Source organism: Panthera tigris, chromosome D3, assembly GCF_018350195.1.
Source record: "Panthera tigris isolate Pti1 chromosome D3, P.tigris_Pti1_mat1.1, whole genome shotgun sequence".
Classification (NCBI taxonomy): Eukaryota; Metazoa; Chordata; class Mammalia; order Carnivora; family Felidae; genus Panthera; species Panthera tigris.
In genome coordinates this window covers 32489170-32505300 of record NC_056671.1, presented here as the reverse complement: position 1 = coordinate 32505300, position 16131 = coordinate 32489170, and the positions used below count along the sequence as shown (strand labels likewise).

Genomic DNA, 16131 nt, shown 5'->3' with positions numbered 1-16131 from the left:
TAAAAAGATGGTTTTTTGATCTACACACTTCAATCTACACAGTCTCTAATATGATTTAGAGACTAAGCTGTCTGCGACAATCCCGAAATTCCCAACCACGGTCAGACTAAGAGCAAAGGACCAACTTCAAAATACAGCCAACTCCTGCAAAATGCATTCACTACCCCCAGGACTACTTTTTTCTGAACTCTCCCACGCTTTTGAGTCATCTATTTTGTTTTGGGAAACAGAAATGCAAGATAAAATTCAGCATGTAGGTCAAAAAACATAAAATTCATAGAAAGCACAGAAAACAAATTCCATGCCCATTCATGGAATGACCCCTGCTTAGTCCAGGTACTTGGAATTATGAAGTGCAGGGTAAACAAAGATGAGACTGCCTGCTGTCTGCTCCTGACAGAAGGCAAACGGGAGAGGAAAAAGGGAGCCGGATGAAGATCTGGAAACACCTACTCAGCAAGTCAGCTAGACCAATGCTGCAGCGGCCAACACACTAATCAACTGACCCTAGGGATTCCAAGAATGAGCAGCAGGGCAGACCTGAGAAAACAGACCCAGGAGACCCCTTGTGCTGGGCCTACGTGTTGACTACACAGCCAGGGGACCCCTAATCCAAGTACAATTCCTCTCTGGCCTGGATCAAGGTGGATGCTAAACTCATTTGCACTATAGACACTAACTACATAGCTTGTACTCATACAAATCATTACACCATGACGAAAGTAGTTTGGTTGTGTTCAAGGTAACGCATCTGAGAGAACTTCTCAAATGATAACATATTAAGGAGTCCGAAAGATTAAAAAAAAGAGAGAGTGCTTTGTTCCCAATAACACAACCCAAGACAAGTACATACCACAGAGCTGGAAGGGTGGAGATTTACAGAAGGTAAGCCTGCTGTCTTCCAGAGATAAGCAGTTCTTGCTTGTATGAGAAAATATGAATCCCACACCTCACCAAGTTTACCCCTGGAATTTTTCATTTTCCCAGTATGCTTACTGCAGAACAATTGCTCGTGGCCAGTTTACAGTGGCTGAGCTGTGAACAGGCAAGTGTCCGTCCACCTCAGAGCAAGGGCCCCTCCTAGACTTGCCGCCCTGATCTCTTTCACACTGAGCACTGACTGTTCCCCCACCTAAAAGGCACAGACATGCAGCTTTCACCTGCCTCTACAGTGAAATGTTTTAATTCCACTCACAACTCTATCAACTTAGATTTTTTTTTCTTTTCAATTAACAAATTTCTAGAATAAGTAGTCCATTCATTCAATGGTTGGTTAGTTAGTTAGTTAGCATCTAACCCAGGTTAAACACACTGCTATACTAGCCTCTAGATCCTCATGGGAATCTCCATTAATCTGGCTTCGTATTATCCACTCAGTTGAAACTGTCACGTTACAAGACACCAAGAAGAGTCTTGTTGCCAAATCCAAGGTCATGCTCCTCAATGTCCCATATCACTGGACCCTGCCTTTAAGTCCTTTGTAAATGTGTCTTTGCCCTTGTCTCCCATCTCTTCCAACCTCCTGGATCTCCTCTAATGGCAGCTATTCCTTGCCTTACTCGCTGATGCACCTCCTGGGCCTGTGGCATACAAGCTCTGCTGACCTCGCTGGCTCACTTTCCTCGCCTCCGCTACCGAATACAGGCAGTGTTTACTGTGCGTCCCCTACCCCCCAAGCTCTCTCACCCACCTCCACACCACAGGAACCACAGCTTGTGGCACCGTGGTGCTGCAGAGTTCCACATGGACAGCCCGGCTTGTCTCAAATTCTGCACATTCCATCTTCTGCCAAACCAGCTGCCTCTCGAAGCACCCCATTTTTCCTATGGCCTGTAAGGCTGTCCTTTTTTTTTTTTTTGCCTATTATCGCCGGGACTACCTGTGCTAAAGTACACTACCCCAAATTGATGACTATGATGTTCTCTGCCTTCAGATGCCACTCTCTTCTTCAATGTCAGATTCTTTTTCTTAAAGCCTACTCAATAGCTCAGGAAAAATCCATTAGTTTAATACTAGCCACAGGACAACAGTTTCAAAAGCCCCTGAACTCAACATTTAAGGCTTTCTAAAATCTAGATTTAAATATTTTCAGCTATGCCTTACCTCCCAAAGAACTGGAGTCTGACTGGTTTGCTTTCCCTCCCCAAAACACAGGCTGTAACCCTACCTCTAAACTACCTTCTCTGTTCCTGCCACTCTGATGCCATACCTACCCCCCCACCCGCTACTGAAACCTGTTTAAATCCCCCCTCTTCTATAGAGCTGTGCCTGACCATAGTGCCCTTCCCTTCTTTGCCCCTCTGGAATTATCTTTTTATGCATATTAAACTATAAGCTCCCTAGAAGGCATGGAAAACATGTACATCCCCTACTGTGCTTGTGGGGTGAGCATTTCCTGGTTAAACAGCTGCTACAGCTGTTTATCCATCACCTATACCTAGCACAGAGCACATTTATGCAATAAAATATTTGGGAACAGGAAGGTTGTTTTTCAAAACATTCTCAAAACACTACATCAGTATAATTCAGGGGAAGACACCTTGCTGCTTGCTGCCAATACAAGTGAGGACTAGTTTGGGCTGCTGTCTCAAACTCACCCAAACCAACAGCACCCATCTCCACCAGACCATGGGGTGGGTGGGGGAAGGGGAAGTTCACAGTACCGAGAGACACAACAGGTGCATGGTGAGCCCCAGGGTGGGGTGGATAGACTTTTCTTTGCTTCTAGATCTTGCCAAAACAGAGAAACCTATATTCTCAAACTGATTTTATTGGCCTTTTGACTTGAGTTATATTCAGTTTACTTACCACCAATCACTCGCTCAATTGCTTGTTCAAAGTGTTTCTGATTTATGGAATCCGAAAGGTGTCTTGCAGCAATCAGAGCCGCTTCATTACAGACATTAGCAACATCAGCTCCTACAAAATGAATACAGAACAGCTTACCACCAAATATACTTGAACTGATTGGTCACACATTATGGATGATCATATCCAGTCAGTTTCTCAACCAGCAGTAGACTAAATAAGGGCTTAATGTAATATAATTCAGTTTGATTCATGATGACCCTAAGCTGTTCTAGCAGTCAGTAATAGCCTGGTACAATCCAGGCCCTTTGAACTGAGATGCAAGTATCAGTAATAGTAAATAGATAATTACATGCAGCCATTTACCTTTATAGGCAATATGGCTCATGTAACTACAAACTAAGACAGTCTTTAAAAATGCCCATTAATTGGGGCGCCTGGGTGGCTCAGTCGGTTGGGCATCCGACTTCGGCTCAGGTCATGATCTCACGGTCCGTGGGTTCGAGCCCTGCATTGGGCTCTGTGCTGACAGCTCAGAGCCTGGAGCCTGCTTCGGATTCTGTGTCTCCCTCTCTCTCTGACCCTCCCCTGTTCATGCTCTGTCTCTGTCTCAAAAATAAATAAGCATTAAAACAATTTTTTTAAAAAATGCCCATTAACTAACTTAGTTCTATCAACTCTGTTGGGAGAGTGACTAATACGGACGTTAGGCAATATGCTGAAATACAATGAAAAACATAAGCACTAAAAATAACGGTGCAGTTAAATACCCAAAGTTAAATACGTGAAGCTTGTCAAATGCTTTCTAGATCCGTAAGTCTCTTTATTATTTTTTTTTTAAGGTTTCTTTATTTTTGAGAGAGAGAGAGAAAACAGAGGAGGGGCAGACAGAGGATTCAAAGTGGGCTCCGCACTGACAGCAGAAAGCCTAACGTGGGGCTCGAACTTACGAACCCCTGTGAGATCATAACCTGAGCTGAAATCGGGTGCTTAACAAACTGAGCCACACAGGTGCCCCGATAAGTCTCTTTAAAATTTTTTTTTTTTAACGATTTATTTTTGAGAGAGAGTGAGCACAAGTGGGGAAGCGGCAGAGGAAGGGGGTGGACAGAAGATCCAAAGCGGGCTCTACAATGACAGCAGCAAGCCCAATGCGGAGCTGAAACTCACAAACTGTAAGATCATGACCTGAGCCAAAGTTAGATGCTCAACTGACTGAGCCCCAAGTCTCTTGGTGCCCCAAGTCTCTTCAAATTAACTTTTCAGATAAACTATATGGTAAGTCAAATAAGCTATAAACAAATAAGCTCAATAAGCAAACATTAAAACGTTATAAATTCCAAAGTCCAAAGATACAAAACAAATAAAAAGTTAGAACCCTGGGACATTTAAGATGAATATATTCTTCTAACCATATACTTACATATAATCCTCTAAGACTTTCCAAATGTTCATTTTTATTTCATTTTGAGTTTGGAAGAAAGATAGGAGAAAGGAGTTTGGAAGAAAAGAAATTTGAGTTTGGAAGAAGTGAGAAAGGCTCACATTTACATTTTAAAACTCTTGGAATAAACACATGCAAAGATACTCAACATCACTGGTCATTAGAGACACAAATCAAAACCACGAGATGCCACTAAGGTGGCTGCAATCAAATAGACAACAAGCAGTGTTGGCAAGAATGTGGAAAAACTGGAACCCTCTTACATTGCTGGTGAGAATGTAAAATGGTGAAGCCACCTTGGAAAACAGATTGATAGTTCCTTAAAAAGTGATTCAGCCACTCTACTCCTAGGTATATAGCCAGAGAAATCAAACGTATGTCCACATAAAAATCTGTACATGGATGTTCACAGCAGCATCATTCACAATAGCAAAAAGATGGAAACAACCCAAATAAAGAAGATGTGGTCCATCCACACATTGGAATATTATCCAGCCAGGGAAAGGAATAAAGTCCTGACACCTGCTGCCACATGGCTCAACTCTGAAGACACTACACTTAAGTGGAAGCAGCCAGGGAGAAAGGATCCTATGTGGTGTAATTCTTTTTACATGAAATGTCCAGAATAAGAAGATCTATAAAAATGGAAAGTAGGTGAGGGGTTGCCTAGGGCTGGGGATGGAGGGAGTAGCTGCTAATGGATTCTTCTGGGGTGATAAAAATGACCTAAAATTAGACTACAGCAGTTACAGTGCAACCCTGTAAATACACTTTTTAAAAACCACTGAATCATACACTTTACAATTCACAGATGAACTTTATGGTATGTGAATTTTATGTCAGTAGAGTTGTTTTAAAAAAAAAAAAAAAAAAAAAAAAAAAAAAAAAAAACACCCACATACAAATAATCCAGAGGCAGCAGGAAGAGGGTGGGGTACATACGAAATAAGGTTTAACACGCACTGAGAACTGTTCCTGAAGCTAGGTGATGGGTGCAGAGGGGTTCATTATAGTATTTTCTCAATGTCTGTATATGTTTGAAGTCTCCCACTGAAGAGGCCCCAAGGTGAGAGGTAAAAGTTCACTGGGAGCTGGTAAAGGACTTCTGACACAGGACATCAGGTTCTGTTCCACTCACCTGAAAACCCTGGAGTTAAGGAGGCAAGTTTTCTTGCCAGCTTCTCCTTTTCCAGGGCACTGTCCAGCTTCAATGGTCTGAGGTGAACTTTGAAAATAGAGGCTCTTCCTTTTATGTCCGGTGGTCCTTGAGAAATTATTTTTAAGGAAAAAAAAAAAATCAAAGTGAAATAGTTATATCTCTCCTCATAAGAACTGGACTGAACCTGATGAAGGTCATCTCACCAATAAATATCTGCCTATCGAAACGCCCTGGCCTCATCAGTGCCGGGTCTAGAATATCTGGTCGATTGGTGCCCGCCAAAATGACGACGTTTGTTGTTGTGTTAAAACCTAGGGACATAAAAAAAAAAAATGCCAGACTTAAAGCTTTAAGCATCATTTCTATAAACACAAATGCCAAAGGGGTGCCTGGGTGGCTCAGCAGGTTAAGCACCTGCCTCTTGGATTCAGGTCAGGTCATGATCTCATGGTTTTTGAGGTCAAGCCCCACATCAGGCTCTGTGCGGACCTTGCAAAGTCTACTTGGATCCTCTCTCTCTCCCTTTCTCGCTGTCCCTCCCCCACTTGCACTTTTTCAAGTGCACATTCTGTCAAAATAAAACACATACACACACACACACACACACACACCACACGCAAGATTGTAATTTATAGAACTGTAACTTCAGAATATGTTGTTCATTTTTTAAACATTTTAAAATTGAGGTGATTAAATTTGCGAAGAATGTGTCTAACCTCCCTGGGCCACAAGACAACACATTGAATATTTGAAGACAGGTATCAACCTCCAACTCCAGCCCCTTTGCCAGACTCTGCTTGGTTCTATTGGTCTCTTCTCCAATGTCAATGCCTTGGCTACAGGAGCCTTCACCCTCAGGACCCCGGCCCTGAAAGAGCTTTGGTGCTGATAGCCCACAAATATGGCCATACATGGACTGGACCACCACAGAGTGAGGGAAGAGCTCTACCTTAATCGGATATAGGCAGACCTCGTTTTATTGCACTCTGCTTTACTGCACTTCACAGATACTGTGTTTTGTACAAATTGAAGGTCTGTGGCAACCTTATGCTGAGCAAGTCTATCAGTGCCATTTTTCCAAGAGCATTTGCTCACTCTGTCTCTATTACATTTTGGTAATTCTTGCAATATTTCAAACTTTTTTGTTATTGTATTTGTTGTGGTGACCTGTGATCAGTAATCTTTAATGTTACTATTTTAATAGCTTTAGGGCACCACACACTGCACCCATATAAATGAATTTAACTGATAAATACTACGTGTGTGTTCTGACTGCTCCAGCAATGAACTGTTCCCTCTCCCCCTCTCCTTGGGCATCCCTATTCCCTGAGACACAACAAAATTGAAATTAAGCCAATTAGCCCTACAGAGACCTCTAAGTGTTCGAGTGAAAGGAAGAGTCTCAAGTCTCTCACTTTAAATCAAAAGCTAGAAATGATTAAGCTCAGTGAGGAAGGCATGTTGAAAGCTGAGATAGACTGGAAAGCCAGGCCTCCTGTGCCAAATAGCCAAGGAGTAAATACAAACCAAAGGTTCTTGAAAGAAATTAAAATGCTATTCCAGTGGACACATGATGATAAGAAAGCAAACAGACTTACTGCTGACGTGGATAAAGTTTTAACTGTCTGGATAGAAGATCAAACCAGCCAAAACATTCTCTTAAGCCAAAACCTAATCCAGAGCCAAGCCCTCACTCTCTTCATATCTATGAAGCCTGAGAGAGGTGAGGAAACTGCAGAAAACAAGTTTGAAGCTGCCAGAGGGTGGCTCACGAGGTTAAAGAAGCTGTCTCCATAGCATAATAGGGCAAGGTGCAGCACCAGGTGCTGATGCAGAAGCTGCATCAAGTTATCCAGGTCTAGCTAAGGTAATTAATGAAAGAGGCTACACTAAGTAAAAGATTTTCAATGCAGATAAACAGTCTTGGATTGGAAGAAGATGCCATCTAGGACTTTCATAGCTAGAGGGGAGATATCAGTGCCTGGCTTCAAAGCTTCAAAGGACAGGCTGACTCTCTTGTTTGTGGCTATGCAGCTGGTGACTTTAAACTGAAGCCAGTGCTCATTTGCCATTCTGAAAATCCTCAGGCCCTAAAGAATTATGCTAAATCTACTCTGCCTATGCTCTAGAAATGGAACAAAGCCTGATGAGAGCACATCTGTTTATAACATGGTTTACTGAATATTTTAAGCCCACTTTTGAGACAGCTGCTCAGAAAATATTACTTCTGACAATGCCCTGGTCACCCAAGAGCTCTGATGGAGATGTAGGAGACTAATGTTGTCTCATGCCTGCTAACACAACATCCATTCTGCAGCCCATGGATCAAGGAGTGATTCTGACTTTTAAGTCTTATGATTTATGAAATACATTTCGTAGGGCTATAGCTGCCAGAAATAATCAAAAGAATTCCCCATTCTGGATGCCACTAACAACATTTGTGATTCATGGAAGAGGTCAAGATATCAACATTGCCAGGAGTTTGGAAGAAGCTGATTTGCCCCCTCATGGATGAGTTCAGGACTTCAGTGGAGGCAGTGACTGCAGATGTGGGAGAAATAGCAAGAGAACCAGAATTACAAGTGGAGCCTAAAGATGTGACTGAATATTACTGCATCTCATGAGAAAGCTTGGAACGTCTGAAGAGTTGCTTCTTATGGATGAGCAAAGAAAGTAGTTTCTTGAGACGGACTCTAATCCTGGTAAAGTTGCTGTGAAAATTGTTGAAATTACAGTAAACTATTTAGACTGTAACAAAAACTTAGTTGACAAAGCAGGGGCAGGGTTTGAGAGGACTGATTCCAAACTGAAAGGAGTTTACTGTGGGTAAACAATGCTATCAAACAGCATCGCATGCTACAGAGAAACTGTTCATGAAAGGGAAAGTCAGTCAATGCGGCAAACTTTCTTGCTGTCTTCTCTTAAGAAACTGCCACAAACCATCCCAGCCTTCAGCAGCCACCACCCTGATCAGTCAGCAACTGTCAACACTGAGGCAGGACCCCTTCACCAGCAAAAAGATTACAATTCACTGAAAGTTCAGATGATGGTTAGCATTTTTCAGCAATAGAAGCTAAAAAAGATTTTAAAATCTTTATTTATTTATTTTTGAGGGGAGGGAAGGGGCAGAGACAGAGGAAGACAGAGAATCCCAAGTGGGCTCTGTGTAATTAGTGCAGAGTCCGATATGGGGCTCGAACTCAAGAACCAGGAGATCATGACCTGAGCTGAAATCAAGAGTTGGATGCTGAACGAACTGAGCCACGCAGGCACTCTGAGCATTCTTTAATTAAAATATGTACAAAAAAAATATGTACAATTTTTTAAGACACATACTGCATACCTAAAAAGACTCAACATAATATAAACATACTTTTATATGCACTGGGAAACCAAAACATTCATCTGACTCGCTTATTGCGATAGTCACTTCATAGCAGTTGTCTGGAACTGAACCCGCAGTATCGCCGAGGATGCCTGCCCGATGCCCAGCTCAGTCTCGTAAACCAGCTTAGTACTGAGCACTGCGCTTCCCCTTCTGAGCACACAACAGCATCCGTGTATCTTACAGCACAAAGTATTCTCACATCCCACAAAATGGCTTTCCTAATAAAAGAAAAAGCTGACTAATGTGGAAAGACTGCTACTCTTAGTATTTGAAATCTGCCAAATTCACACACTTGGTTATGCATGGGTTTTCCTGATGCTTCAGAATCATAGATGATTTTAAGAATGAGACCACAATTCTTTTGCAATCATTTCACCAATTTTTCTCTTATTCACATCCAGATGCAAACACCATCTTAATACCAATATTGTTATGGCAGGCTGCCAAGTAAGAATATTTTGGCATTATCCATACTGGTACAGAAGAGCCTTTAAAAAGGGCTGTTTGTTTTAGAGAATACTTTTTTAAAATTTGAACTCAATATCGACATAAGGATTCTCACTTTAGCTATATGGAAAACAATTAGAAAATGTAGTTTAAAATACAAAAGACTTGAATATTCACCATCCATCTCCACAAGCAGCTGATTGAGTGTATTCTCCTGTTCACTCTGCCCCCCAAAGTTGCCTCTTCCTCTCTTCCTTCCCACGGCATCTATTTCATCAATGAAGAGAATGCAAGGGGCATTCTTCCGAGCAAGGGCAAATAAGTCTCGGACCTGGATAAAAATATAAACACTAGAGTCACTTAACAACTGAAAATTATTTTCCTCCTAATAAAAAATAAACATCATGCTTCCATCCAAGAGGAAGATGATCTTTTTGTGTTAGATACTGTGCACTACATATTTAAAAAGAGTTATAAGAAGCAAAGAGGTGGCAAATGATGAGTAAGGTGGTGGGTAACTGCTTTAAGGTGAGTAAATATTATTTCTATAATATCATAACTTACTGTATATATCACAAGTGCTAACAATATCTGCTATTTTTATAGCAACAAATTAATACTACACATTTTTACCCTACCAAAAGAGAATACTGTAGAGGTGTAAACTTTATATTCAGTGTAAAAGTTCAAACTACTCTGGCCCGAGGCAGGCTATTAATAAGCAGACACTTACTAACAGATCTAGGTAACATGTATACACACCGCAAAGGCCGTGAACTACACAAGACCACACAGTGATCACCCCAGAGCATAATACAGTGCCCTGCCACTACAGGAGCAGGTGTGAGGCCCATGCACCTACATTCTGTCCTGATAATAAGCATGTGCTTATGCTTATGATGAAGGAGTGGCCATCCCCAGGGTCTCAGCCTATCACCTGCCCCTTTTAAGAGATCCAGAAACAATCTCCTATGCCTCACATCCCTTTTCACTTCATTCACCAGAAGTCCAAATTTCCCCATCGTCCTTTCCTGCCTAGACTTCCTAGCTTTCATTCCTATATTGCTCTGAACACATCCCCTAGGATAACTCATGTCCCTCCAAGGCCTCTCCCTCTGAACTCCAGATCAGTGATCAACAGACCCCACCCTCTCACACCTCCTTCACCTCCTTATCTGTCCCTGCAAAGCTCTCAACTGGAAGGGGTTTTGTCTTTCCATCCGAGCCAGTAGGAGTTGAAGTGCACCTCACGCAACAGGACTACTGCCAAAACAATTCTGCTGGAAAACCCCTGCTCAGAGATTCCCACCATGTGGCAGACACCCTGCCCTCCTGGTTGTAGTACTTCCTGGGCCCGATTTCCCATTCTTCCAGCCTACCCCCACCCCCTCCACTGGGCACTATTTTTTTAGTGATTCCTGGTTGGCCGTCCCCTGACCCACCTCTTTCAATCACCTTCTGCTCTATTTTGTCATGGCCAGCAATGCCAAGGTTTCCCTACACAACCAGCTTCCTGTGGTCTACTCTGCCCCCTCCCACAGGTCTGGCTTGCTCATGTACTCAAGGTTCTCTCATAGCCGGCTTCTCCTGGATCTCTAGCCCATTAGGCCCACCACTTACCCCCACCACCCACAGCTCCTCTCCTGTCTTCAGCCACCCCCCACCACTCCTACCCGTACCAGATTCCATGATCCATCATCATAAACACTCAAGTCCCCCAGGCTTCCCTAGCCGTCTGACAGCCCTCCTATGAATCCACCTACTTTACCTATCATAGCTCATTTAAATTACGATGCCATCAATAGTAAGACTTATCATTAATACACTTCCCACTGACAAAGAAAAAATGCTGCCAGTCGGTGGCACAACACTTAGTTACTGATTATAAGTTGCATCTTGGTGTTTGGAAAAGCAACTGTGGTAGCACTTTGCACTTCTACAGTGTTAAAAAAAAAAAAAAAAAGTCAATATTTAGACACTGGTAAAATACACAAGAGTAAAAATTTAAGTGTTTCTTTAAAAACTAACCCATACTCACGCTTCCTGATTTCAAAACTTACTACAAAGGAACAGTAATCAAGACTGTGGTACTGGTATAGAGAGAGACAAATGGGTGCCAACACCATTCAATGGAAAAATCATCTTTTTAACAAATGGTGCTGGGAAACCCAGATATACACATGTACAAGAGTGAACCAAGATGGACCCTTACACCTCACATCATATTAACTTGAGACAGATCACAGACCTAAACGTAAGAGCTACAACTTTTAAAACTCTTAGAAGAAAACACAGGAGTATTTATGACCTTGGATGGTGACAGTCTTAGAAAATGATACCAAAGCCCAAGCAACAGCAAAAAAAAAATGGATAAATTAGTCTTCATCAAAATTAAACACTTTTGTGCTTCACTACCAAGAAAGGGAAAAGACAACCCACAGAAAGGGAGAAATTATTTGCAAATAATGTATGTGATTAGGAGCTAATATCCAGAATATATAAAGAACTCTTACAACTCAACAACAAAAGGACAACCCATAAACAGACTGCACCAGTCTGGTCCAGGGCCATCTTTACCAGCTCCGTATTTGGGGGGAAGATCAGGGGGAGACAGAGGAAGGTGCGCCATCATAAGAGAATGAAAGACTTACTCTAGCTGGACCCACACCAACAAACATCTCCAAAAACTCAGATCCACTAACAGTGATGAAAGGGACGTTGGCTTCTCCAGCTGTGGCCTTAGCTAGCAGTGTTTTCCCAGTGCCTGGAGGACCAGTGAGAATGGCACCCTTCAGATATAAAAAAGGAAAAGTATATTTAGCTAGAATTTCAGAAAAGTAAATTGCATATCCACAAACAATTCTAAGATATAAATCTGTCTATAAACTCTGATTATATAACAAACATTCCTTAAACAACGATGGCAAAACATTTTTATAACAGTAAGAAGAGGAAGAAAAGGATTAGAGACTACCTTGTTTTAAAAAATGTAGTAAGAATGTAAAATCTTACATACTTCGCTTTAAGATTCTTAGCACTGCTTTTCAGATCTTTAGACTTAAGCTGAATATCTATTAATAAACCAACTGAGGTTGGGGCATCTGGGTGGCTCAGTCAGTTAAACTTCTGACTCTTGGTTTTGGCTCAGGTCATGATCTCATGGTTCATGGGCTGGAGCCCCATGCTGGGCTCTGTGCTGATGGGATTCTCTCTCTCTATCTCAAAATAAATAAATAAATTTTTAAAAATTTAACAGGTAAGTATAAAAAATAAATAAGCCAACTGAGGTTTACTTAAATAATTCAAAGAGACACAAACACCACACTCCCAAATTACATTTTGCTTATTTTCTTCCCTTTAAAATTTCACAAATGAAGTAAAAATCTAATGACCAACTATGAATGCAGTTAAAAAGGGAAAATGTGTTTGCTCAGTCTAATTATTCAAGTTGTATAGATGTTTAGGCATGATGTGCACAGATACTACATAAGTCAGAAAATTATAAAATTATCAAATATGACTTTTCATCCACACAGGCATGATATGAAAATCAAGGAAACGATTTCCTTTACAAAGGATTCCTTTAAAGTAAACTTTATTAGTGGATTTTTTTAAATCATTAAACATCTTGGATTCATTTACTTAATGACCAAACCTGGCCCTGGGAGTATAAGGATCAGTAAGGCCAGCCTGTCACCAGCAGCAGGCATGGGGACTCCTGGGAGGAGGAGGCTAGAATCAGTGCTATCTCTTCTCCACCAAATCCTGTGCCACGAATCTGAGTGCCAGGCCCAGGCAAATGGTCTGTTCAAACCTGCTAAGGGAGGGACAAGCGGGTGACAGCAGGAGGCAACGCGCTCATGTGCACAGTTGCTGAGAGACGGGGTATCCGAATCAGACTGAGGGAGAAGCAAGGCGAATCAGGGAAGGCTTCCAAGGGGAGAGAACACAAATCTTTTCAGGAATATACACACCACATACAAGCAGACACATTCCCACGGAACAACTGACCTGAAAAAACCCTGGAGTAAAGCAGAGACTAATAAGACAGAAGGAGAAAAACAGCTACTTTGTCACAAGTAATCAAACTTCATAAAAGTATAACTTCAGAGATAAAAATTTCAAACAATTTTTGGGTTAATACGTTGAAAATAATCTGAATGTTCACTTTTTACCTTTGGGATTTTTGCTCCTAGGTCTTGATACTGCTTTGGGTTTTTCAAGAAATTCACAAATTCCATTATCTCTAGCTTGGCCTCCTCACAGCCAGCCACATCTTTGAACTTCACATCTATCTCATCCTTCAAGACTTTGGCAGTGGTTTCTCCAACACTGAAGAGTCCACCCATCCCCCGGCCTGTCCGGCCAATGCCGGCGGGCCCTCTCCGTATGGTGTACAGTAAGAAAGCGATGATAAGCACCGTGGGCAACATGCTCAGGAGAAACGAGCTAAATAAAAGAAACCACACACAACACTGACATGTTTTTAAGACGGTTACTCTTTGGCTTTTTAAATGTTTGCAAGATACACTTTTTGGTAACTGCTTAGGATATAATTGTAAATGTTTTCTATTTTTGTAAAACCTGAATATTCTAAATGTTTTATTTGAGGCACAAAGACAATCTCAGTGTCTCAATATCACTGATGTAGAATTGCAGAAGACGAGACCAAAGAAAAAACTGTTCTTAACACATATGCTGTCTACTGAGATTTTATTTCTATCCCAGTAATCTCCATTTATGCACGATACAGACCTAGCTGTAATTTACTATCATTGTATCTGCCTTTCAAAGAAACTTCTTTTGAATTACTTAGAAGTTTTAACATGACCTGGCGTTAGCCTGGGCAGAAATTGCAGTTCTCTTAATTGGAATGCGTCGACTTATTCTAAAGAGATGTCTTCTAAATATCAAATCCTCGCTCAGTTAACGGCAGATCAGTTTCAAAAGCCCTGTACACAATGGTGACAGCAATCTGTTGGTGAGCGCTGCACAGGCCACTCCGTGCAGCTTGTGCAGACTTAGCAGACTGACTCCCAGGGGAGCAATCTTTTGTCCTCCAAGCTCATGCTCTGGAGGGCGCTGCTCAGATAGGACTTAAAGCCTGGAGATGCACACTCATATATATGAGTATATCCTCAGATATATACTCATATTGGTTAATATAATGCAAGTTAGCTGAAATTATCCTAAGAAATTAGGATCATAACCTTGTACACGGTTTAGCTCTAAAAAAACCCAAAAAACCAGGATCTACTTTTTAAGTTTTCATCTTTTACAATTTTTTAAAGGCCCCCACAGCAGGCAGTAAGAACATAGAAAAATTTACCTTTGGTTTATTTCTGGAGGGGGAAAAAAGATACACACTGACCATAGATGTTTAAGGAATGGTGCAACCAAACTTTCTGTAATGTTTCAGCAGCAGCCATACAGTTAAATGATTATATGACAGCCCCAGGGCCCAAGGGATATGGCACATGTGAAACAATCTTGATAGCTATCTGGATCTAAAAACAGGTAAATTGTAGGCTGACACAACTAAGATGCAAGAAAGTCTCTAAAACAGAGTAATACTACCAGCTCAATTAGCACACTAGCAATCCATTTTTCTTTTTTGCCTAATTTTTTAAAATTTATTTTTGAGAGAGTGAGACAGAGCACAAGTGGAGGAAGGGTAGAGAAAAGGAAACATAGAATCTGAAGCTGGCTCTAGGCTCCGAGCAAGTGTTCAGCACAAGAGCCCGACGCAGGGCTCAAACCCACGAACCGTGAGATCATGACCTGAGCCAAAGTCGGTCACTTAACCGACTGAGCCACCCAGGCGCCCCTAGCAATCCGTTTTTCTGCTCTTTTATTCAGAAAAATTAAGATTTACTTGTACTTTCACTCTTGAACTGCTAACTCCGTAGCAAGGTACACCTCAATGCGAATGGAGTAACTGCCAGGAAATCTATCTGGGTGTTATACATGGATGAGTACTCAAAGGCCATAGATTTCCTATAGAAACTCAAAGACAAGTGACTCTTGAAATCAATGGGCCCTCCTTGGAGGCCTCAGACTTCTAACTGGTATTATTAAAGATAAATAACCCCTAAGGGAACAAGCAAGCTCTGACAAGAGAAAAAAGAGTTACTTAAAATTCCTGGAAAACTCTGAAAAATAAATGTAAATGACAGTTAAAAGGTGGCAATGCCATTCTTTAACAAAGGGGCTCTTTATGCTAAAATCCTACTAAAGGACGTTAATACCCCCAAACTATTGCTTAATCAAAGATAAATATAAATGTGTAGAAAAGCAGTCATGAACAAAAACCAGTAAATTACCAATGACTTAAAAGAAGTCTGGCCCAACTGAGACAGACTTGAGAATGTTGTATGTCACCCGCCATCTGGTGACAGAACACACAGCAATCCACACAGAGCACAGTGAACAGTCTTACCCGTCACTTTCAGCAATGTAGACGACAGGAACCCGATTCTCCCCTTCTATGCCCAATTCCTGCTGTAAAGTTTCCAGATTCCGCTCAAAGGTGTCCACACTGCCAATATTAAACCAGACGTATTGCTATAAAAACACAAAACAAAATATCCTAAGAATGAAGGGGAAACAAAGTTTAATTTACCAGAAGGTTCAACTTTTAATGAATTTTTCAGAAATACTGAAAATTTAGAAAGTGAAAAAAACCCCACAATAATAAAGGACTGGTTTTAATGATGCAATGATTAAGTTTCACTCAGTGAGAGCACCTGGCAATCCTTGCAAATAAGCATTTCTTAAGCAATATTCCTTAGTGGTTCTACAATTATACACTCAAATGAAAAATCTATTAAAAGTCCTTTTCATAAATATGTGTCCTTTTCTGCTTCTTCATTTCCCACGTATTTC

The 16131-nt window shown here is 41.3% G+C and overlaps 1 protein-coding gene across 1 annotated transcript in view; it reads right to left on the bottom strand.

Moving 5' to 3' along the window:
• AFG3L2 (AFG3 like matrix AAA peptidase subunit 2) overlaps positions 1-16131 on the bottom strand; it is a 39765-nt gene that overhangs the window by 9933 nt on the left and 13701 nt on the right. Inside the window, exons 7-13 of the mRNA XM_042961910.1 lie at positions 15686-15810; positions 13422-13695; positions 11898-12035; positions 9424-9577; positions 5615-5722; positions 5391-5516; positions 2809-2919 (exon numbers count right to left, since the gene is read on the bottom strand). Coding sequence (XP_042817844.1) covers positions 2809-2919; positions 5391-5516; positions 5615-5722; positions 9424-9577; positions 11898-12035; positions 13422-13695; positions 15686-15810 — 1036 coding nt within the window. The remainder of the gene's footprint in view (positions 1-2808; positions 2920-5390; positions 5517-5614; positions 5723-9423; positions 9578-11897; positions 12036-13421; positions 13696-15685; positions 15811-16131) is intronic.